The sequence below is a fragment of the Falco biarmicus genome, chromosome 6 (assembly GCF_023638135.1).
Source record: "Falco biarmicus isolate bFalBia1 chromosome 6, bFalBia1.pri, whole genome shotgun sequence".
Taxonomy (NCBI): Eukaryota; Metazoa; Chordata; class Aves; order Falconiformes; family Falconidae; genus Falco; species Falco biarmicus.
In genome coordinates, this window is record NC_079293.1 from 55,866,462 (window position 1) to 55,889,995 (window position 23,534).

Consider the following 23,534-nt stretch of genomic DNA (forward strand, 5'->3'; position numbering starts at 1 on the left):
AAAAAAGCTCTAAACATGCTGCTAAAATTAAATGTGTTGGTTTTAACTGTCTTAGATACTCTCTCTGAAAGACTGTGCTTGTTCCACAACTTTATGGTGCAAGACACAGTATTAGTAACAAGTCTTAGATTTCATTTAATATACTGTTTCTGAATGTCCCACATCAGATGTTTAAACAGAACAGTTAAAAATTAATGGATCAGAATTACAGAGGCGAATTGAAGTGGAGATTGTTATTCAATTTGTTGTAACCTTTTCATCTCAAACTTCAGGTCTCCAGTCTGCCATCAGCAAAATATGCTGTGAGTCTCTACCACACACATGAGCATGCCAGCAACTTTCCACACCATTAGTAATAATTGAGTACTTACTGCATTCTGGTTTTCAAACAGTGATTTAGGAGCAGCTTGAGCCTTGCATGCCTTTAGGTATGAGGGCCAGCTGAATTCTTCTTCCTTATATCCTAAATAATGGTCATAAAAGAAGGGTGAGAAATGACAGGCATCAGACACAAGGTGCATGCAGGTGATTTCGTCATAATTGGTGAAGATTTTTTTCCCATGTAGTTCTGAAATGTTTCGTACAATTTCAAAACTGAAAAGATTATGCACTGTTAACTATCTATTCTAATTTTATATAAACTACACTGATAAAATTTACTTTTAAACTACATATTAATTCTATCCCAATATGAACTCAGCAAGTCTCTGAGGGAGCACTGGTTTGGATTATTAGAAATTTTAGCACGACATACCTTAGAGGAGCTTACAGAGTTCAAAAGAAAGTCGATGAAGCTTTTCTTATTTTATTTGGGCATCTGGTATTACAAAGAGGAATAATGTTCTCTACTTATGGCTGGCTGAACTTCCTTACCAAAATGTCAAGCTTTCTTTACACTAACTGAGGAAAATACTCTGCTTTCTTGAGCTGCACATTATTAGTTTCTTATAGTTGGCTAGGACTAACATTTGAACTGTTCCTAATCTTCATCTGGGAGGAAGAACAGTCATATAAATAAAGCACTAGGCAAGAACTCAGCTCAGTCTCAGTTTCACCCTCAAAAAAAGAGCTGGGGAGCATTTATTTCAAAATCACTGCTCTGTCCCTGATCTCTGACCTCGTAGTCCTGGCCATCAAGGGACCTGAAGGTCCTCAAGGACCAGAACATCTAGGGGCAGCCTAGGAACTAAAATCTGTAATTCTACCAGGTATCAAAAATCAGTCTCAATAAGGTTATCAGTTTTATACTAAAATATCTCTCTCCCTTCAAGCAATCCTCTCCAAGTGGCACAGGTTACAAGTCACCTCTGTGTCTCTCCCCAAGAAAACGGCACCTTACCTCCTCTCTGCCTCGCAGGCACCAACTAACTTCCCTTTGGTGGTCTGACTGACATGCACACAACCAAGCTCGGGGCAAGCGTTCTCCAGTTGCTTTTCAGTTTGTTGCTTCTACTTCAGAAAAAGCAAAAGGCCTACAGGCCCCAAAGCTCTTCCCACTATGTCAGTCAGTCTAAAATAAAAAATTCCCTCCTCCTGCAGACTTCACCCTACTACACCCTCTACATCCTACTATCACTAATACAGCGTGATCACTACTAGCTTTAAAACAGCTCCCTAGGTTCAAGCAAAACAGCTGCTTACACCATCAATGCCCCAGGACCCCTTATGCATTTACACTGTAAACTCTCCCCTGCATGGACTTTCTTCATTTTTAATTCTATGCATACAGCACTTGGGAAGAAATCTAGATTTCTGTTGACAGTTTGCCTCTTCTAGTTTCTTAGGGAAGAAATAAAATTATCAACACTATATTGAACTGCATAAAATAATTCACAAGAAGCTGCTTGTACTTCAAATCTATAAAACAATGCTAATATTTGGAAGCAAATAGTCTTTTTCTTTCATTCTCCTGTTAAATAATAGTTGCAGAAACATCTATTTTAGTTCATATGTTACAATCCAGTAAAACAAGACCAAAACCACCATAAATTTCAGTGAGTAATTGCCTTTACTGAAATGGGTCACCTCTGGACTATTTGAAATGTTACTCAAATATGCTATAGACAACAGCTCTGTTTAACCTTCTGAGAATCTCCTATTTTCAAAGGAACTGCAAGTAAAGAACCCTTTAACTTCACCTTCTCTGCATATGGATTTCTCACTTTTCATTTTAAATACTAGCCAACGTAAATCAACCTCCAAGTCTAAACAATGATACTTTTCTTTATACTCCAATTGTTTCTTATTTTGATACACTATAACTGCAGATCAGTTGAAATATTTTTAAAGGAATGCGGTACCAATGCTTTTAATTTCCCCTTTGTAATTTTAGAGGATATTCAAACTTAACTCAAAGCTCACAGCAGACAACACCAAACTCCCACCTACTATGTGTGATGGGATCAGGTACTGGTACTGGGACAAAGTCCAAGAAAAAAAATGGTTTTGGTAGACTGTGAAACCATTTCTGCACAGCGTGGGTCTTCCTGTCACCAAATGAGAACGGGGGATCTCTAGCTCCTACCTCATCTCTCAGAAAAGGACCAAAGGTGAACTTGATTTAGTCACTGTAGGTATGGAAGAGTCAATGCAGTTTTTATTTTGGGACCTTTAGTAACAGACAGTTTTCAAGGCTCTTCCCCTCTCTGCTGATGGCAGAACAACTCCTCTGAAGTTGGCTTCAGAAGACTGGTGGCCTCTGCTGCACCAACTTCTCTCTTTCGCACCCAACTGATTCTTGGCTTAATCCAGGCAAAAGCAGTATTACCACGGCAGAGCCCATTATAATTCTGGAAACACACACATATCCATCCCCTCTCTGCAGGTTTTACCTGAGCGAGACAGAAACACAACCTCGCCTGCACACAGAACAAACAGTGTCCTGAAACACCACCTTTTTTCCCTCCTGGGAAGCCCAGCTGGGTTTTGCTGCCCCCTCCACTGTGGGAGCCCCACCGCAGCCACCTGCTGCCTCTGCTGTCATGAGGATGGGAGGCACCCTGCCACGTGGCCTGTCCTGCCTGGCAGCACGCAGAACTACCCACCCCTTACGTTCTAATAAGCAAGGATATAAATACGTATCAGAGTGCATCTTGACTAATATTCTTCCTTTCTCATGTCCCTCAATCTCCCCCACAGTCCTCTCCCATCACAACACATAGCCTCCCATCCCTCAACAGGAAAGATCAACTGAAGCCTCTTTGGAAAGTTACCCACTTTCACCTCCTCAGAAAACAAGGAGTCAGTTACTGAGCCCCCAAATCCCCCTGGAGCACACTCTCCTTACAAGCCTCCCCTGTGAAGCAAGACTCTTCTGCCCAAGCTTGCAGGAACAATTAAGCGGCGCCACACTGCACAGAACAGCAGCAGGAGTATCTCTGCTCCTTTCTCAGGCCACCAGGTTCCAAACTGTTTATGGTTTACATCATGAAGGTCATAAATTTGCACTGTATCTGGAAAACGAATGGCTACTAATGCAAACCTTTGAGTTCTTTGAAGTGTCCTTTATATAAGATACCGTGCCACTATGTCCTAACTGGTATCAGCTTTAGTGTCCATATGATTTGCAATAAGCACTAAAGAAAAATAGTTAGTGAAATGTCATACCACAACAAAGTATAAGCAACCTTATAAAACCCCACAACCCAATAAAAATGTACAAGAAGCCCCAGCAACCTACAACTGGCATCTTCTCCCTTCCCTTGGAACAACAGAACTCCACAACTATCAGTAAAATATGAGTAGTGCAAGACCTCCTGCTGAAAACTAGAAAAAATATGTCTAATTGATGAATGGCTGTTCGCCCTCAGTCTCCTTCCAATGCATGACTACCATACTGCTTGCTTTTCCCTGTTCATCTTCCATCCTGTGTGCAAGTTCAGCTTGCACTGAGGACAACAGAGTAAGTCTCACGAGTACCAGAGCAGGTTTTGGCAGTCACACGATACCTCATCAATGATGAAATGGTTTACTGCTGAGGTGAAGCAGCAGCCAAGTCATACAAAGACCAAAATATTTTGAAGGTCTTGGATAAAAACATCAGAGAACAGTCTTGCTATTCAAAGTCAAGAATATGTCTTGGAAATAGTAGGAGTACATGGCTGTGCAGGACTGACAACCAGATTCCTGACAATTCCCTTCATATCTTCCCCTAACTTGTCTCCCTCAACAGCTCTGATAGGCTTCAGGACTTTCTTAAGTAAAAGATCCTTCCACCACTTCAGAATGGTGAAAAAAATAAACATAAAAGAACAAGCTTCCCACCAACTTAAAACTAGAAGAGAAACTGAAGAAACTTTTCATAAAAGTGAGTCAGAGAAAGTAACTTTCCTCCAGCAGCAATAATTCATGGTTAACAAAAGGTTAAGCTTTCTAAACCAGGCATTTAAGATGGAAAAGATAACAAACCTTTGTCATAGATACAAAACTTACTAAGCATCCTGTAATAATATCAGTAACTGTAACTGGGGACTACCCATTTGCTACATACACCTTACTAGTTCAGTGGAGGCCAGCCTTCTGAGAAATCCCGATTTGTGTGCAAGAAATTGCGATTTGTGCACAGCCAGTTACGCAGAACTGTGCCCCAAGGAAAACTGCTGCATGGGAGCAGCAGCACAGAGCACTCCTGCCCTGTAGCCAGACTGAAGCTTGCTGAGCGCTCAGAGGAGCAGCTCATGCTCTTTCATACTCCTCCAAGGCTCAGCTGGAGAAATGCCAATCTCTCCCACACTGGCAGGTCCCCTGTCTCCATACTTCCAGTAGCTTTACTCTCACTTTCCACACCTGAGCACTTCCATCCACAGTTTTATAATTCTCCATAACGCATCCTCTTGACTCTGCACACTCATTATTTTGCAGCCCTTCTAAACCACATTTTACCCCCACTGTGTATGTCAAAGCACCACATTCATATAGTTCTCTCTCCTGTCTTCATGGCTTGCTCCCTTCATCCCCACATACTTCATTCCTATTCCAAAAGGGAGCCCATTTATCCCTTTTTCACAGTACAGTTCAGTACAGATGCCCTCCATCTGCCAAAATAAAAAGTACGTAATCTGAAATAGAGTAATTAAACAAGCATGTATTTCAACACCTGTGTACCATTTACAAAAGACATGTACAAATTATGCTTTCAGGCTTGTAATCTCACCCTTTTTTTTCTCCCTCCTGTTCTGTTCATTCCTCTTTTTGTCTCTATTTCAAGCTTACTCTTTGTGGAAAGAGCACAATCTTCCTTAGTCCGTGCCAACACGTGTAATAATGGTGATTGATATCTAGTAATGAAAATGTCCTAAGACCTTCCACTAAAGGATTCTCAGCTGTCTGTGAGACCCCAGTTTAAGCATATATGTCACCAGTATGCTGCCATTTCATTTGCAATAAGCAGTCATTTGGGGGTCTAGGTTTGTGGCTTAACTTTCTTTCCTAATGCCTTATGAATGACTCTTACGGTTCACTTTGTTTTCTTGTTTTCTCTGAATTTCCTCTGAATAAAAAGGTTAGGATTTCAACCCTGGGGTTTTAAGCAAGACTTCGAGTTTTATTTGCCATGTTCAAATACTCTGACTAAATGACCAAAAATGTTTCTACCAAAAATTTTACAGGATTACCTAGATAGTCTCAATCTCAGAACCATGGTAAACATACACATTGCAGACTAAACAGTACCTTTAGGTGGGTGAAGCTTGTGACCTGTTTTCTCACACCATCCAACAGGATGAATGTCTGAAGAATCAGCATTCACCCAGAAATCGTAACAATCTGGGTATCCATCAAAATGGAGGCGTATTCTGTAGCCACAAACCTAAAAGCAGGAATGTACAACAGTGTTTTAAGATGTCTGCCCTACACATAACAGCTTCTGGTCAGTATTACATACAATAACAGTATGTTTTCAGTCAGCCTTTTATTTCTGCTCAAACCAACACTGGATGAATAAATTCATTTGATAAAAAGGAAGGAATAAAAAAGCAAAGTTATTCTCAGTCTGAGTGCCTCCTCTTCTGGTGAAAGGAATTAACTAAAAGCTGCGTATCACCATTAGTGTTCAAAAACTTGTAAACTGTTCAACCCAACATCAGAATAAAACAGAAAACCTAAATAAGAGCATGAATACATCCCACACAATCATGGACAAAGTGCAGCTAATGATGTTTTCAAGCTATCCTGATTAATCAATATGCAAGGAAGTACTCAACAGCAACTATGTTCAACAGGCTCTCCAGAGAGATGAGCAGTCAGTGGAGGTATCCCCCAGAACTTCATTACTCCATGTAGTAGTAACTTAACCACTGAGAGGAAGAGGAAAAGCAGGACACAATCCCTCTCTCTCTACAAAAGTTCTCCACATCTCCCAAGTGTCAAATGCCATAACTTTCTCGCAGTCATCAGTGAAAATCTCTTGACATCAAGGTCACTCTATGTTATATTTAATTTATACTCTGACATAACTCTCAGTTTGCCATCTCCGAATTCTGTGGAATCCAGGTCATCCTGCAGAAAAACATGACCCATCACTTAGGGCCGAGCACAAGGTACACAGGAAATACTCAACTACTGACATACCACCCGCAGAAAATGGAAGAGATATCCACAAAAATGAGATATGGCTATGGGCCATGAAGAGATCTAGAAATGGGTACACAAAAGCCTAGGCTATTAACAGATAAACTGTAAAACTACAGCTGCCTAAAATGCCAGTGATACAGAGCAGAGTACCTACCTATTCCTGTTTCCCCATTTTAATTCACAAAACAAAACCAAAAAAGGATCCTTGGTAAAACTATGTAAAAATTAATGTAAGGTATGTTTGAAAAACATACAAAATGTAACTGAGAAACAGGTTCTCTTTTATACTACTAAGAGCAAACCAGCTATTCTTCAGGAAAATTATTTCATAAACTGCAGGAAAAAGACAAACTGAGTTTATACTGTATACTAACTTGTAGAAGTTGACGGTACAGGCAATTTCTAGAGGCCATCAGCCTTAAAAAAATGTAGCACAACTACAACACAAGGAAGTGTTCCATATTTGCATCAGTGAAAAGAACAACTGTAAATACTATCAAACTTCTGTAAAACTGCTATATACCTGTTGTCATGTTTTTTCTACTTGTTTTCTCTTTTAAATATAGATTTAAACTACAAAATTACAGAAAAAACACAAATCATCCACCTTTTTCTCTAGCTGCATACATTAAATACATGTAAATAGCCACTGCAACGTGCTACTGGATATAGTCTTTACATGTCTGTCAGGCAAATTGACTACAGCATGATTAATTTAAAAGCCATCTTCCTACATACAGTTTCTTGTCTGCTTGTTAGGGAACAGCGAGCACTTTCAGCTGCTGCTGTTACGGTTCAGTCTTTCCTATAATCCCACACCACGGCTGCTCGCAGCCTCTGCTTACCTCAGCCACTGTGAGAACACAGTATATAGACTGGTGCTCAGGATCCACACCCTCCAGCTTCATCCCGACTTTGAATCCATTTTTGTTGTATGGGAAAGACTGATACTGCAATGGAAAAGAACAGTTTCAATACTTCTGAAAGGAGACCAGACAGACAGAGTATCTTTTTAAGGAAAAGAAAAATGATTATTTATTCTTCGTGTTTCTGAAAGAATTAATAAATCACTTTAAAATAAGTTTTATATTTTTAAAAACATACAGCAGAAAAGAGAAGTTGATGATAGTTTAAAAAACACATTGATAGTGGACTGACTTAAAAACTTGACAGTATGTAAAAAAATTACAAAGAATCAGCAAAAAAGTTAATCAAGGGAAAGGAGATATCATGATTTGCCCTCAACTTTTTTCACTAATTGTCAATAAAATACTTTAACAGTGTAATTATTTTTCAGCCTGTACAGTGACACTTTGAGACATTCCTAGTGGTCATCATTCCTATAATAATCACAGCAATGATGCTCTATTTTACCTTTTCATTTCCACATCTCAGGCCATGAAAGATGAACTATAAGGCAGAAATATGAAAAATGTTTGTATATAGGGATGGCCTCTTTGATGACATTTTCTCCTTTACATGTTGAGTCCAGATTAGCTACTTTTCCAGGAATATTTTTGCATCACAGGAACACGACTACCTTTGTATCACATTACAATGAACCCAGGAGAACATCTTTCAAAAAAAACAGAAAGGGAAAATAAAGCTAGAATGGATGTTTAGCATTCCATTTATGCTGCTCCCTGCCCTCTGTTAAAGAAGGAAGGAAGGAAGCTAGTGATACTAAGGTTAAATTGGAGGGAATATAAGAAAAATAACTGGCTAAAACTGAAGAGTGTTTTCCACGGGTTAACAAATTCACAGCCAGTTTTTACGTCCCAAATGGTTACAGACAAAACACAGGAGAAGCATCTTATATTCTCCCCCTTCCTTCTGCTCCTGTCTAAAAGCTACACATGGTCCCTAGCCATCTGGGGTACCTCTGCAGTCAATGGAAACAGAAGGGTATCAAGGGAGGGAGTCAAGAGAGGTCTCACCTACTTGGAAGGAAGGAAATCCTCTCTTTGGTGGCTTTGGCTGCAACTGATACAACTGAATAATATAACTGAATAATAATTTTTTTAAAAAAAACAGTGCATGGTACAAGAGCAGGAATATGCAGTCAAGGGGAAGGGAAATGGAGCACTAGACCAGTTTAAATCAGCCTAACTTGGCCACCTAATAGATGGCTAACCACAACTCTAAGCTACCTAAAAACAGCTGAGATCATTTTGTAGATCTGGCTTAAGTATCAGAGAATCTGATGGCAGTACATGCATTTGAAAAGCTATTTCATCCTAACATCAACACACTTAACGTTTTTATTATCAATGAAAGTGTAATGAAGTTACACTATGCATAATTCTGGATACTTCCTCCAGAGGAATAGAAAAGCTAAGCTTTTTTTTAAAATCAATAAACTGAGATGTTTCAAGTTCATCTTGGTGCACACACTTGTAGCTAATGCCATCTGTATCATAAATACCTTACAGATAAAAAACCTCAGTGGAAAACTGAAATGCTGGAAATACTGACACGTTGAGGAACAGTGGCAAAAAATGTAAGTGAGATTTTGCAAAAGCTAGCACAAATAAAATTACAAAGAAAGGAGACAATTAGAAAATCACAGATCTGTTTATTCTTTCATTATTATAATAAACATTACTGTTCAAATAATACAAAATTCTACAAACAACACACTAAAAATTAAGCAATCATCACACACACATTTCCTGAAATTTAAGACATGAATTATTCAGTATTCTTCCCACTGTCAACTCTAAAACTTCTAAGGCAACACAATCTTTAGTTAGGTTTCTGCTACAGCAAAATAACAGGCAACTTTCAGAAGACTAATAACTTTAATACTATTTCAATTTTGTGCATTATTCTCAATATATCACACAAGGTAAAGCTATGACAAATTTAGTAAACATACAGTGTCTTCACAACAAACATTTAAAGATACTTTATAAGGAAAGACACAAGAACAAAACAAGGGTAAAGGTAAAAGGAGTCAGCAAATGAGCAGATGGCAGACTGAGGATTAGAAATGTTTATATATGGTAGAAGAACATACACAAGACTCAAAAGATTACATCAAGGGAGTTGGAGATTGAAAAAAACGAAATTCAAAAGTCAGTGATTTTGTTTTACTGGAGCAATAACAGCTTGTCAGTCACAGCCTAGAAATTACTCTAAGATTTACCAGGAAGTGGCAAGGACTCTCCATTATCTTCACCATTCCTAACTAAGGGTACAAAAAAGGTTGTGAGAAGTACTGCTTCTGAACTGGAAAAGTAAGAGAAAAAAGAGTAATTCTCACAATCCAAACTGAAATCAAGGATTCAAAATTGGTGGTGAAGTTTGGGTTTGTTTGTTTTTTTAACATTACTATCCTGTGGCTTGCTTGTCCATCTGTAAAATGGAGGAATATTACCTGGTCACTTCTGAGTGTTATTAAGAACTCCATCTCCACTACAGGCTTTAAATACTGCACGCTAAATAAAACCCCAGAGTCACCCCTGGGCTAAAGAATTTAAAAGAATATATTAAATAAGATGCACTGAATGAGAAAGGTATGCTGTGGAGAAAAATAAAGGAAAAAGTACATCATCACGTAAGTCTACACTTTACCACTATGTTCAGTACCCAGAAATGCTGGTGTATGCCTGTGTGCCACAAGAGCACTCCACGAACTTCAGACAGGCAGAGCAATGCTTTGTAAATCTACCTTCCAGACAGAGACACTAGTTATGCAGATTTTTTTTTTGTTATTTTTTAAACAGTATCTAGCACAGGGGGATATAACTAAGGATAGTCAAATAATTATTGTTCTTGCATCTACAAATCTATGGTTTCTGTACATTGCAATTCTCGTTCTTTACTTTTGTACCTATTTTTGTACCTCAGTAACGTCTAAAAGCACCAATTAAAGGTCATCATTACACGCACATGTAAACTGAAAAGCTAATCCTGCACAAAAGATGTAATAGTTGAAGTATAAAGCAAACAGAAAGAAATGGATGCAAGAACCAGGCCACAAATAAGACCAGAATTATTAAAAAATAATACAGGATACACATAGCAGAAGTACAGTAGCTGAGACATGTTCAAATTTTTTGCCAGGTTTTGCAAGAAAAGAGAACAACATGGAAGTTTTGTGGATTTGCATACAGAGCTCTCTTCCAAGCAAGAGAGACGGCACTAGAGAAAGCACTGAAATGACAAATGACAAAGACTACCATAGCAGGCAAAGGACAAGCCAAGAGATGATGATGTGACATCCAATCAGATGACAGGCAAAATGGGAACAAGCCAAACCATTATCTGCTGTAACAAAATATCATGTCAGCAGGAGTGCAAAAAGACAGGTAATACAATCAAAGCAACAAGCCAAAAGATGACCTTTGTACCACCTTTCTAAACATATTTAGAGAGAACTATATGAAATGAAAAATAAAGAAGGTACGTATCAGCTTTTCAGCTTCAGACATCAAAAGGAAAGGCTAGAACTTGCAGGTTTTGGAAAAGCATCTGCTTTCTGTAGTCTCAGTTGACAGTATTCATCTACAACTATAGAATCTCTGAAAAAGCAGAGAAAAATAACTAATTTCACACATCCCAACTATCTTGATTGCTGATGGACAGTGTTATTTTAGTCATGTAGGTTTCCCCAGAGAAGTGTAAAATCCCCCAATTTTTTTTCTAATTCATTTCCTAGAAATTTCATAATCTTAGGTGGTTGACTGATTTGAACTTCAGAAGGTCATACCTCTTTAAAAAGCTTAGTAGGTACTGCAATAGCCTTTTCTTCCTCCAGGTAAGATGCCCAACACCATGCTTGCCTTCCTTTAGAGGGCACATCTGTAAAGCACACAATAGCAAAAGAATTATGCAACCGTTAACTTCTCAAGAAAAGAAAAAACAAACAACACAACACTTTGAAGCTTACAATATACCCAGCTCAAATCTACATTTTATTAAAAGCATTCATGGTGTGTCTCAGGACTTATTTCAGGAAAAGTAGTAGCTCTGTATGTTTAATGGCACCAGGAACATGACTGTTCCTGGTTTGTACAGAAAGGTTTCCAGCAGTTCAAATCTTGATTAGCAACAAGAAAACGCTCTTTCAGGTGACAAGAACAACTTTTGAAGTACTGCCGCCTGTCCCTTTTCCCTTATTGCTCAGAAGCATCATTAAGAGACAACTTGCAAACGTGTAAAAAGATCAGCTCACATCACAAAGTAGCCCAGTATATTCAGGTTTTTTTCTGAGAATTTATTTTCCTGGAAAGCATTTTAAACTGGATAGTACTCATGACATGCTTGTTAAATCACAGTTCAAATACTTAACAGAATTCAGAATGTTTGTAACCTACTCCATCACTTTGTAGTTTGATGTTTTTGGGTGGAGAGGCAGTGATTTAACAGTAATTTCTACAAGCCATCAAAACTGACACTGATGCTTTTTTCCTCACATCATGTCATTAGCATAGGACAAAACCCACCAGTTTCAGGTTTGTTTATACAGTATAAACACTCGCTTACACTTGCATAGTAATTGTAATACTGGCTACAGTCCAACTCAGTATTGGTTACAGTCACATCAGTAAGTAACAGTTTTTAGGTTTTGAAAATAAGGCACTAACTACACTGGCAAAAGCCAGGAACTTCAAAAACAGATGGCTTGTGAGGCTGGCCATGTATATATCTACTTTCATACACCTCCACTCTGCTCTACTGATCTTCACCTAAAATGCCTCCTCTGCTCACGCAGTTCAGCATTTCAGATCAGAACCTCATGCTGCCAGGAAGATTCCTCACAGCTCACGGTCTGATTCTGGCTTGATCCTGACTGTGGGCTACTCACAAGAGAAGTAAGTCCCTTAAGTAACAGTCTGGCTAAGCATTTTTATGATTAAAATGTGAACTGCAAAAACAGTGATGCCAAACTCTCCTAAAGAAAGCTGATAATGTAACCAAAAGATAACAAATTTCAGAATGACAGCAACTGCTCAACACTATTAAAGCACATTAATTTTATTTGTGATTTCCCCAGGTTTTATCTATTCCATTTAATAGATGTGTTGCTCAGCACAATAATACACAGTTATGTGCTTGGTTCTGAATATAAACTGGTCTTTTATACTAAATCTTTTGTGCTCAACTGACATTTTCCCAAATAAAAACCCACAAGAAATCTGTATAGATCATTCTGTCGGTGGACAGCAGTGATTTCCATAGAGCATCAGCTTTGTGCTTGTATCTCACACACTTATCACCTCAGCTTTGGAAACAACTGTAGAAATATTTTTTTTCTTTCAGGAGTAATTGTATCTTGGGAGGGAGATCTTCCGTGACTTTTATTTGTGGCATCTTCAATCAGTATTTCACCTGCCTAGTGTGCAGCAGAGCTACTTGGAGCTCTGTGCCGATTAGTGGCTCAGCAACTTCTGGTAATGGCTCCTAGTCTACAACAACAAACTCTTTGGAGGGCAAGATGTAGGCTTGTGCTTGGTGTACCACTGAGGTATAATAGCTGCTGATTCTCCAATTCTTCCTGAAAGTATCTATCATAGAAACGGCTTGAAAAAACAGCACTCATTTAAAATATGTTTTATTATGCTGCTTGATGCAGCGTATGTCCCTTTGGACTGATTATAGGAATTATTCCTAAACAGTTCCATAAATATGTCTATTTCCAGCACATACAGTAGATACAAAATTGATCTCCAAGGAAACAAAAGCAAACTTTTACTTCTGCTTAATACATGCCTTTCAACATCTGGGAATGCAATGGGCCTGACTCCCTTTAATACCGGCACTCTTTAGAGGGATGAAAAAAAACCTTACAATTCACATCAGTTACATTTACACTCACTGTATCCTCCTCCATGCTGCCAGAGGTATAGAAACTGTCTCTTTGTAAAATGTACTCAATTTCCAAGTGATGGGTTTTTTTTTTCCCCAGTTTTTACTTCGTTCTCTCAGTTCTTCAATCCTTAAAACTTAATTGCTATAAATAACACTGGCACTCTCTTTTTACAGAATTGAAAAAAAGTATTCAATAGGGAATACCAATGCAGTGCAACAATGCTAGCAATTCACAGTAAGAGATGTGTATTATCTAAAATATTGATAGCTGAGATTTTTTTTTTTTCGTAATCTAACTTACTTTGTTTCAAAACTGTTATTTCCCCTTTCCTTTTTCTCCTGGCTCTCTGTGAGACTCTCAAGATCCTTCCTTCAGGTTTGTCCTCCTAAATTAAAAAAAAAAAAAAAAAAAAAAAAAAAGAGTACAGTAACCTCATTATTTCAGAAGTCTAGTACAGTACAAATGGAGACACTCAAGGTTTAACTGTGACTTCATTTAAATGGCGACATAGCTCTCCCATATCTCAAACAAGCCTGCAGATATCTAATAAAAACAAAGCAAGCCATCAGTGACAAATCACAGCAAACATGGTGAAAATGACAGACAGAAGGACTCTTTAACACCAGGCACTCAGCCAGCCAGCCTTGCCTAAGCCAGGGACAGATCACGGAGCCTTCGGCAGTCCCCACTGAGCTGGAGATAAATAGCACTATCCCTGATATGTTCATGCTTCCAAAATAATATAAAGGAAAACCTCTCAAGCTTTAGTCTGCCTCTTTCAAATGTACAATTGCCTTACTAAATAGAAAATGGCACTGATCCTTTTTATTTATGCCACTGTTTGTGTATTATCAATTTTGTTAGCACCTGAATAGATGAACAAAATAACTACTCATTTGAGAGGGCAGATGCATGGAGGCAAAGAAGATATCCCCTGACTTCTGTCTAACATACAGCTATACAGATTGCTACGAATTCCCTTCTGACAAGTCTAGCATCTTCAGCATTTTGACAATTCTGTAGTTGCAGAGGTCTCCCCTTCTCCCTCACAACTGTGCTCCTCCCAGCAGTGTCACAGCAGGAAAACAAATATTATGGCAAGGTACTGTGTTAAGTTTATTCTAAAACGAAGAATAAATCCAAAAGGAGAAAAACAAAAGATGCCCCAAAGCACGTTACACTGCAACACAAAACAAAACCTTTAGCTATGATTTTCTAAGACAAATTACACTAAGAAAATCAAAAGTATTCTCTTCTTAACTGTAATGTAGCTTTCTTTGTAAATAAATTATTGGTCTACATCATTTATCCATGTGCAGAGTGACAAAGTAACAGGTATTGGGAAATATGTACTCCTGCTTTTCTATGCTGAAGACGTAGCAAGCCTAGGTTAGTATCATTTAAATTCTTTTTTGTTCTGTTCTTAAAAAAAGGAGGAAAATGAGATAAAAAACAGCTCTTATCAGTTCATTGTCAATAATTACCATTTACTGATGAGGCATAATTGACTTGGTAAGTGAACCAACTATTACTGCAACTCTGACAGAGTGATGTCATTACTTCTCTTTGTAAACTAATGAAGTTACTGGCATTGCAATGTAAGGCAAAACTCCCACCAAAATACTCGCAGGAATGGGTTTATGACGCATACTAACAATTTCATCGGGATTCTCTTTCTTCTCCCCATCATCCCTGGACTCTTCTTTGAGAGGTAACTTTGCTTTTCTTTTCCGAATGCCTTTAGAATCATCTTCCCCATTGCATTCCATGCTGGGCTTTTCCTCCTTTGGTTCTCTATTACAACAGTAACACAATGACACAAAGCCAGTATTACTTTACTTCTCATATTCTTAAAACAAGTAAAAAGTGAGTAAATCTGAAGGTCAGGTGTTTGAAGGTCCCAAGGTATTATACCAAATAAATTCTTAGAAATTCTACTGAAAATTACAACTGTCAGAATTAATCTGGAAGACACGCAATAGCAACTGCAAAAGGAAAGCTGTCAGCTTACCCTGAACAAGTTCTGTGTGTTTTAAACAGTGTGTCTTTTCCCATGTACCATCAAGTCTCACAGAGAAGCAAACTGTGAAATGTGCAGGACTGCAGGGCAGTTTACAGAAAGGAAAGCAAAGGTAATTGTTAAGACTGACAAATCCAATTGGAGAAAGCTGGTATGTGACTGTGCTAAACAAGCAATCAGAACAGAAAACTTTGAAGCAATTAGCTAAAATTGAAGGAAAATGCACAAAATCATAGATGTTAAAAACTGCCATAATGCAGTAATATTCAATACAGAATGGACATACTAACACAATCCTTCCTATATGATGACATGAACTGCACTAGCTGAAAGAAAAGGAACTGAGATACTACAGTATGCTCATGTTTTCACTCACTGTCATCTATAACAGAGCTCTTGTGTTTAATTATAATTAACTTATCACAACAACCATCTCATTACTGATTATCTTAATTCCAATGATTATGGAACAGGGTGGGAGTCTGACACTGATGCATGCATTCCATAGACTGTTTTACTGCCTGCATCTGACAGCAGAACACAGCACACTGAGCAAAAAAAGTCTGCCTTCAACATCAGTGTTAGACAAAACCAAATGTTGTTAACACATTTACTGGAAAAACAGTGAAAGAACATTATAAACCAATGAAGACTCACCAAAACATGGCTGCTTAACATCTCCCTTTGCCCCACCGTTAATGTTTTATCCCACCACTTTTATCTCATGCTGCATTTATGCCAAATTCTTTGTTTCTATGCTTTATAATAGCACCTACTTGTTTTTTACTTGCTGGGCACATTTCTGGCTGCAAAATTTCCCTTCAGGAACAAATTCTTCTATGGTACCATAGCGGTAACAGTTTTCACAGAAAACAAGTCCATCCATTTTTGCAGTTTCCTTCAACTTTGTGGGGATCCCTGTCTTTTCTGAAAAGGCTGCACAATGAAAAAAGTAATTTCACTTAGGTAGAGCTGATACATTTCCAACCATCCTCAGCAGGCCTCGCCAAGCAAACAGAAAAATAGAAGTCACATCACTCTTGTTAGGATGAAGGACTGGGAGTTAGTGTCTCTATGGAGTCCTTATTCCTGACAAGCAAGCTGGGTTTTCATATTGCAGTACAAGAGAGAGGAATCCACTGATTTCATGCTTCTGTCATCAGTGGCACATTGACACTGCTTGATATGGCTGCTCGTGGAAGGAGTGAATTTTGTGACAGGCAGGCACCATGCTGACTGCCCACACTGCATGGCATCCACCTCATCTCCTGCTGACATGCCTCATTTTTGACCTATGTATAAGGTCATTTGGGAAAAAGGTTTGGGGGGAGTTATCTTTCAATAGGTGAACTTATTTCTGGAAGTAAATCACTGAGTATATTGCACAGTCTCTCACAGCAGTAGCTATTGTTCAGCCTGCCTGAGGTCTACCAGAAGTAAGAAAATCACTAATATGTAACAAAGAAATTTTCAAATACTAAGTTCGTCACTCCTCCTAAGCTACAATTTCCCCACAGTAAGCATGTAGCCTATGAGAGGATGCCATTTCTTTCACTCACAGGCAAGTATGAAGCACTGTCAGGTTCTCCAACTTCTAGACCAGTTTGCTGACTTCGCACCCCCCGAAAAGGCAAATTTCGAGTCACAAATTATTCCTCTTCCTTGAGCACTGTGCTGTCTTCGAAAGCTGAGGCTAATGAACTCGTGTGCAGACTATCTCCACTAGAGAAATATACAATTTATGTGCTCTATTTACACTCCAGCATCATTAGTGATTCAAAGCAACTATTTCCTCTCACAATGGAAAATTTTAGCAATATTTTTATTTCTATTAAATTAATCAAGGACAGTGTAAGGTAGTAGTAGGACGCTTACTTGGTATTTTTATGTGTCCACAAACACACATTAATACAGTAGCAACATTATATTTTTGTTAAGGTTTACCAGACCATAGGGGATGAAGTTGTACGCTTTACTGTAGATAACCGATCTCTCAGTCTGAGGAGAGAGCCTGTTGTGCTACTATGCTCTCACACTGTTGCTTGCCACTATCATCACAGATTTGAATCTTGAATAACTATCATTGCCTTGGAGACAGACCTACAGAACAGAGTAGCTGTGGTCTGAAGCTTCGGACTTCACATCTGAGGCATTACTTTCTCACTGGTGTAAATGTTTCATCTATTCACAAAAGTCACATGACAATTAAGGCTTAGTGGTGGGGGAGTAGCAAAAGAAAACCTTCACTGACTTTGTTTATCATGCTGACCCCAGTGATTATTAAACCATAATTCTGAAGTCTGCTTTTCAAAGGACTTATAGAATGTAGATTTTAAAAGAAAATTGATAAAATATAGTATCAACAAGGAAAAAAACTAAGTAGTTGTAAGAAATTGCAAAACCAGTTGTATTTCTCTGTCACACTACTCCATCATTGCTGGAGTCAGTGTATCAAGATTTTTCAGAACTTATGACAATGTAAACCAACTTCCCTTGAACAAAAAAGGTGCTTTCTTATATCTGTATTTTAAATCCAGGAACCACCTTATCTGGTAGACAGATACTAAAACTATTAGAACTTTATCATTCAATAAAAATATAAATGGTTAATACACACTAATTTTAATACTGTAAAAAAGCATAGTCAGCAGGAGCAAGGCAACAGTGCAGACATATATTGACATCAGTGGCAGCAGCTGAGCAGCAGCCAGTATCATGTGAAGCCAGTTTACAGCGTGTGGTACTTCAGTCACAAATGATCTGCAGGCACTTAGTAAAGTCTGCAGGCAGATGAGTAACATCTAAAAAATTCTCAATATTTTCCAGTAAGAAATTTTGCAAATTAAATAGAGCGAAAATACAGATTCTAAACTTAGAAAAAATTACTGTTAGAAAAAACTGTGGCTGTAACTGAGCTTCAGATGTTTAACAGTGGAATTGTTTCCTTTTACCTTAAAATGCATTTATTTTTATACTTATCACACCCTCAAGAAACAGGTTAACATCATAAGTGATACTCTGTGTATTAAAGCAAGTAAGGTTTTTCTGTTTTGTTTTGGGGGGCAATCTTTAAAGAAAAGTGATATATTAAACAAAATACAATCTACCACAGAAAATGTTTACTGCCTTTGAACTGACCTTCTTGAGCAGTTGGAACCATCCAGGTTGTGGTAGCAGTTGCTTTTTTAACACTTTCCATCTCAGTTTCATCTGTAATCACTTCCAGGGCCCCAAATTCATTCACTCTAAACTGTAAGACAAAACAAATAGCAAAAATTAGTAAAAATGTACTAAAAAAATTAGTAAAAATTTACTAAATACTCTCTTACGGCATCTTCTTCCATTCACTAAGAAGTAGAAGTTTTTACACAGTGTCCTCACCATATTACCCAATTTCTATGTGTTTCTGCTTATCCCCAAGGAATTGGAAACAAGCCTTTCTTGCTTCTATCAAGCAAAATGCAAACTCATTTTGTTATGTAAAAATACTAATTTGCAATAGATATTGATATAGATGCCTCCACACGGAGATTGATATCTAACTTACATGGAAGAATCAAAAAATCGATAAAAGAAATGAATGGGAAAATCTCCTAACCATATGCTTTTTATTGCATAAAAGGAAAAAGGAACCAAACATCAAATACAAATGCTTCACAGAGTACAGAAATTACAGCACCCTCCACAAACACAGTACTTCTCCGCTGTAAAGTGCATATAAACAAACATCTCAAGGCAGTTTACGAGCTGGTTAATTACACGCTGAACGTGATATTACTGTCAGCCAGAAGCAAGGCTCAACAATACCCCAACACGCTGTGCTTCCACAGGAGCACCAGCAGTTATATCCATCCCGCTGCCAGCAGAGAAGCATCTTCCAAATGCCATAATGATTACAGCGCTACCAGAGAAAAACAGACTTCAGCTTCCCAGTCACTACGTGGTCTGCAGGCCCAGCTGGTTACAGGGGTTGAACTCAAGGCAGTGTTTTGTCCCCAGTCACCTGCTCTGAGCAGCGAAGGGGTGTAACTCTCTGAGCTCTGCCACAGAGGACAGGTCTCTAGCAGTGAGGTACTCTCAGCAACAAAGATCAACAGGAAAAATCAGGCCTGAGACAGCCTTTGAAAGCTCCTCGGCACCCACCTGCAAGTATATTCCTTCAGGGCAGTAGCATGAAGCCTAATTCTGTTTCTCTGCTCAGGCAACCCTATCTTGGGAAAATGAGAAGGGGAACAATTGCCTGGCATGACATGGATCTTCGCTGTGCCTCTGGAGGCTGCAGCATGGGTCGCTCCTGCTCACTTTGGAGCCTGCTATGGTACAGGACTGAAAGCAAGCCATTCCGACTGAAAGCAAAGGTGAGCCCCATGGTGTACATACCACAGCAGTGTGCTTTCACTAAGACAGTCCTTCCAGCTTTAGCATCTGCAAAGAGCCACCGGTTCCTAAGGAATGCAAGCAGCTCAGAAATAATAAGCTAAGGGGAGGGAGAAAAAGAAGAGGAGGACCTCACACAGCCATACGATTTCTGGAGCCAAGACCTTTACTTGCACTCAGCTACACGCACAACAGATACACAAGTGGAGACAAACTGTCGATACATCCATCTGGACTGAAAGAGCAGGAGTTCAGCTTCGAAAGGCAACCAAATGCAATTAACACCATGTGCTCATACTCCAGTTTGTGGACAGACATCCATGCTGTTCCACCCAAAGAAAAGCAGTGGAGTTACCATTCAGAAGAGGATCCTCATGTCTTACAGCTGACTTAGGCACCCAGCCTGGATCCTATTTTGGTTAAGTTCGTTTCTGCTATTGGTGCTTTGCTGCTTCTGCAACAGGTGGATGCCGGAGGGAAAACCTTCCTTGCTCCCAAGAGCTCTAACTCTGCAAGAGCTGGCTTAGCAAGCAGGCTGCGAGCACAGACTAAAACACAGTGCTGCAGCCCACTGACCGACAGGTCGCAGAGAGGTTACTAACCAACTTCTGGAAACGTTCTCCTGCACCTTCACACAGTATCAGCCAGAACATACATACACCAAAGGTACTTCTGAACACTCAATTATACCTGGGATATTTCTGCATGATCCAAATGATGTTCAGCCTTGACACTATACATGCTTTCCTCCTCCACTGGGTCCTCCTGGGGTATACAAGTATGTCACCCTAGCTAGCGCAGCGAGCCCCCAGCCCTTCTGGATTCAGAGGGCTGACTCATGGCAGCAAGAGCTGAACTGGATGTGAGAGCATTAAGGAAGCAGCTCTGAAGCAGTTGGGCCACCACGCTATGACGGACTCAGTGATGGAGAGTAACCACGTGCTACTGCCTTAGAAGGCGGGAGGGTGTGACAGTGCTACCGGGCCGCTGCCTCGTCTGACCTCTGTATCTCCCATTTTTGCCTGCAGCCTCCCCTTTATCAGTGCCAGAGGCCTCCAGCTCCTGTTCAGACAGACCTGAAGCAGGTATGTCTGCTTTTGCCCACTGCTTCCCCAGCTACAGCTTCAGCACAATTGCGCATGCTGAGCTCTCCATAGCTGACTGGAAAAATGCCTCAGACCCGGGGAGTTGTACTCTGGTTTTAGCTGTGGAGGAAAAGCAACGAAAAACTTGTGACAGAGGTTAATTGCTTAAAAACAGGATAAATAGATGTACAGAGCAGCATGCTGCACAAAGCCATCACAGGATGAGAGCTGCCACAGCAATGTGCCAACTAGTGTCTACTGTTGGAAGCATGACAAAAAAGAATCTAGATTAATGGTGGTTTATGTGTCTATGGAAAAATTTAACACTTTCCTAAGTCTCTTCTACTAAGAAAGCACATGACAAAAAAACTAAAGGTAAAGGTTCTGTCATAATTTCCTCTATTTTTGGTGATCCAAGACAAAATATAGTAAGAGGAGTCATGCCTTAGACTTCCCTAGGTGTCCTGACAGTCTGAAATTTCACAGCAGTTGATAGAGAGGGAAGGAAACAGTGCCATTGAGCTAACTTCTGAGGATGGATCCATAGCTTTCTGAGAAGTAAAAACTTGTTTTCGAGTTACAAAAGTCTTTAAATAAATACACAAATTTGCATTGGATGGAAGGACTTTCCTTAAACCTGTCCTCGTTAAAGCAAACGAAGTCAGGCCATTATCAAGTACTTTTTAAGTAATCTCACAGAGAAGCCTGATTTTTGTCCCTTCAGTGTTTAAAAGAGAATAAATTATAAAGCTTGTTGGGTATGAATTTAATCCACTTGACTTCTGTCAAACGCCTGTTTGCAAATTTTAAGTAACCTCTTCAGAAGATCATTCTCTATCCCACCCGATGGAACCAATGGTCTTAAAAGGTCAAAAGGCAACAAAGAAGAGAATGAGACCTCAACAGCTTTCATGAGCAAATCCACAGTAAGATAAACAGGAATAAATATAAATAAATAAATTTGGATAGAAAATCTAACTTTCAAAGTTTCATGTACAGGTGAGCAACACAGGCAAAAAATACACATTTTCAAGTTACTGCAGGTCTTTTCACACAAAGATGTCATAAACTGAGTTAGCTGGCAGGATGAGTCCAACTATTAATGGGCAAGCATAATGGGCAATCAGAAGGATCAAAAGGAAATTAAACAGTAGCTTCCACCTAAACATCAATAAGAGATTCCTTCTACTCAGAGCTGAGATACATTTTCACATTCTTCGGAAACGATGCCCTGATATACCAGGACTTCAGTTTATATGACTGTTAATTTAATCCCCAGGAACACTTCAATATTCATTCAACCAATAAAGAACACACTGAGGGAAACCAAGGCTTAAATAAATAATAATCAAGCATTATACTTTCTGAACCATTTTTGTCTGTCCACATGCAAAGTTCTTCTACAGGAATCAAAACTACTATGAATAAACATATTTTTTTTTTTAAATTAAAATTGCACTAAAATTTATACAGGACTGGAATAAGTATCATAAGTCACTCAGAAGAAGCCTTTGATTATTGCAGGCGATAGTATAATACAAAGTATTTCATAAATGTTTCAGATACAATGGAGAAGCAGCCAGATTTTCTGTTACAAGTGCCTCCACTCAAAGTCCATTCCTAAATGTTTTTCTCAAAAAACCTTCTTGTAACTTTTCATTTACATCTATTCATAGTCAGTTTATACCCATTTGTTCCTAGCCCAACATTACCCTATGGATTACACAGCTCTAGTACCCTAGCACTTACTCTCCAGGTATACATTTGAAGCAAGGAATGATGTATCCCGAAACCTGACTTTATTAGGCTAAGCACAAGCGCCTTCTGTTCTTCTTATGAAAATGGTGCTCCATCTTCTTCATCAGCCCATCATTCTTTACCCACCATGTACTGGGCTCAACCATGCAAATTCACTTTTTCTCAGTGAACGTAACTAATCATAACACCGCAGGTGGGCTTCTGCTGTCCCTCCTCCAGTGGCTTTAGGACCTTTCCATTTCTAATGAAAGATCTTTGCTTTATCATGCAGGCTGGAAGGCACTCTGTAGTTTTATGTAGGGGAAATTATATGCTAAAAGAGCTTTCAGTTCTCTTTCTCTACATTTTATTAAAATACTCTTTGTATTTGTCACTATGCGGGATAAAAATAAACTTGCACACAATGTGAAATGTCTACTATATTGCAGATTAACTCTTAGAAACTCCAACCTATTGGGAAGTAATACGTACATCTAGTTTAAAATCAAGTCCCCACTGTTGGATGTGTCTAATTCAGAGCATCACAGATCAGAGTACCTTCATTTCCTGTTACTTGTGCTCTTTTAAGGGTATACAAGATCTCATTAGTACCCACAGAGATCAAATCAGAATAAAGGCTGCTATTGTTTTATACAAGGTAAAAATATTACTTGGGAGAACAGGTAGAAATAAAAAGGAAGAAAAAGCAAGAACAAATGAAGTGCAAAGGTGGAAAAAGAAGAAAAAAATCCCACACATCTTAATGCAGCTTTAAAATAAATTAGAAAAAACAGCCAACACTACCATCTACTGGGCAACATAAGGACAGAGCTCATTGCAACAAGGACAATTGCATTCTGAAAGTAACTTCAGGAACAAAATTTATCCTGACCCCACAACAATGTGATTGTGGACTAGCTCAGACGAA

The 23,534-nt window shown here is 38.9% G+C and overlaps 1 protein-coding gene across 11 annotated transcripts in view; it reads right to left on the reverse strand.

Annotated features, from left to right (window-relative positions):
* Positions 1 to 23,534, reverse strand: part of L3MBTL3 (L3MBTL histone methyl-lysine binding protein 3) — an 84,338-nt gene that overhangs the window by 42,922 nt on the left and 17,882 nt on the right. For 10 of the 11 annotated variants that reach the window (XM_056343154.1, XM_056343160.1, XM_056343162.1 and 7 more), the window contains 8 exons: positions 18,546 to 18,657; positions 16,184 to 16,343; positions 15,043 to 15,181; positions 13,688 to 13,772; positions 11,285 to 11,376; positions 7,416 to 7,520; positions 5,671 to 5,806; positions 372 to 463 (listed from right to left, as the gene is read on the reverse strand). In XM_056343154.1, the coding sequence (XP_056199129.1) occupies positions 372 to 463; positions 5,671 to 5,806; positions 7,416 to 7,520; positions 11,285 to 11,376; positions 13,688 to 13,772; positions 15,043 to 15,181; positions 16,184 to 16,343; positions 18,546 to 18,657 (921 nt within the window). The remainder of the gene's footprint in view (positions 1 to 371; positions 464 to 5,670; positions 5,807 to 7,415; positions 7,521 to 11,284; positions 11,377 to 13,687; positions 13,773 to 15,042; positions 15,182 to 16,183; positions 16,344 to 18,545; positions 18,658 to 23,534) is intronic. The other variant, XM_056343165.1, reaches the window with a different exon arrangement.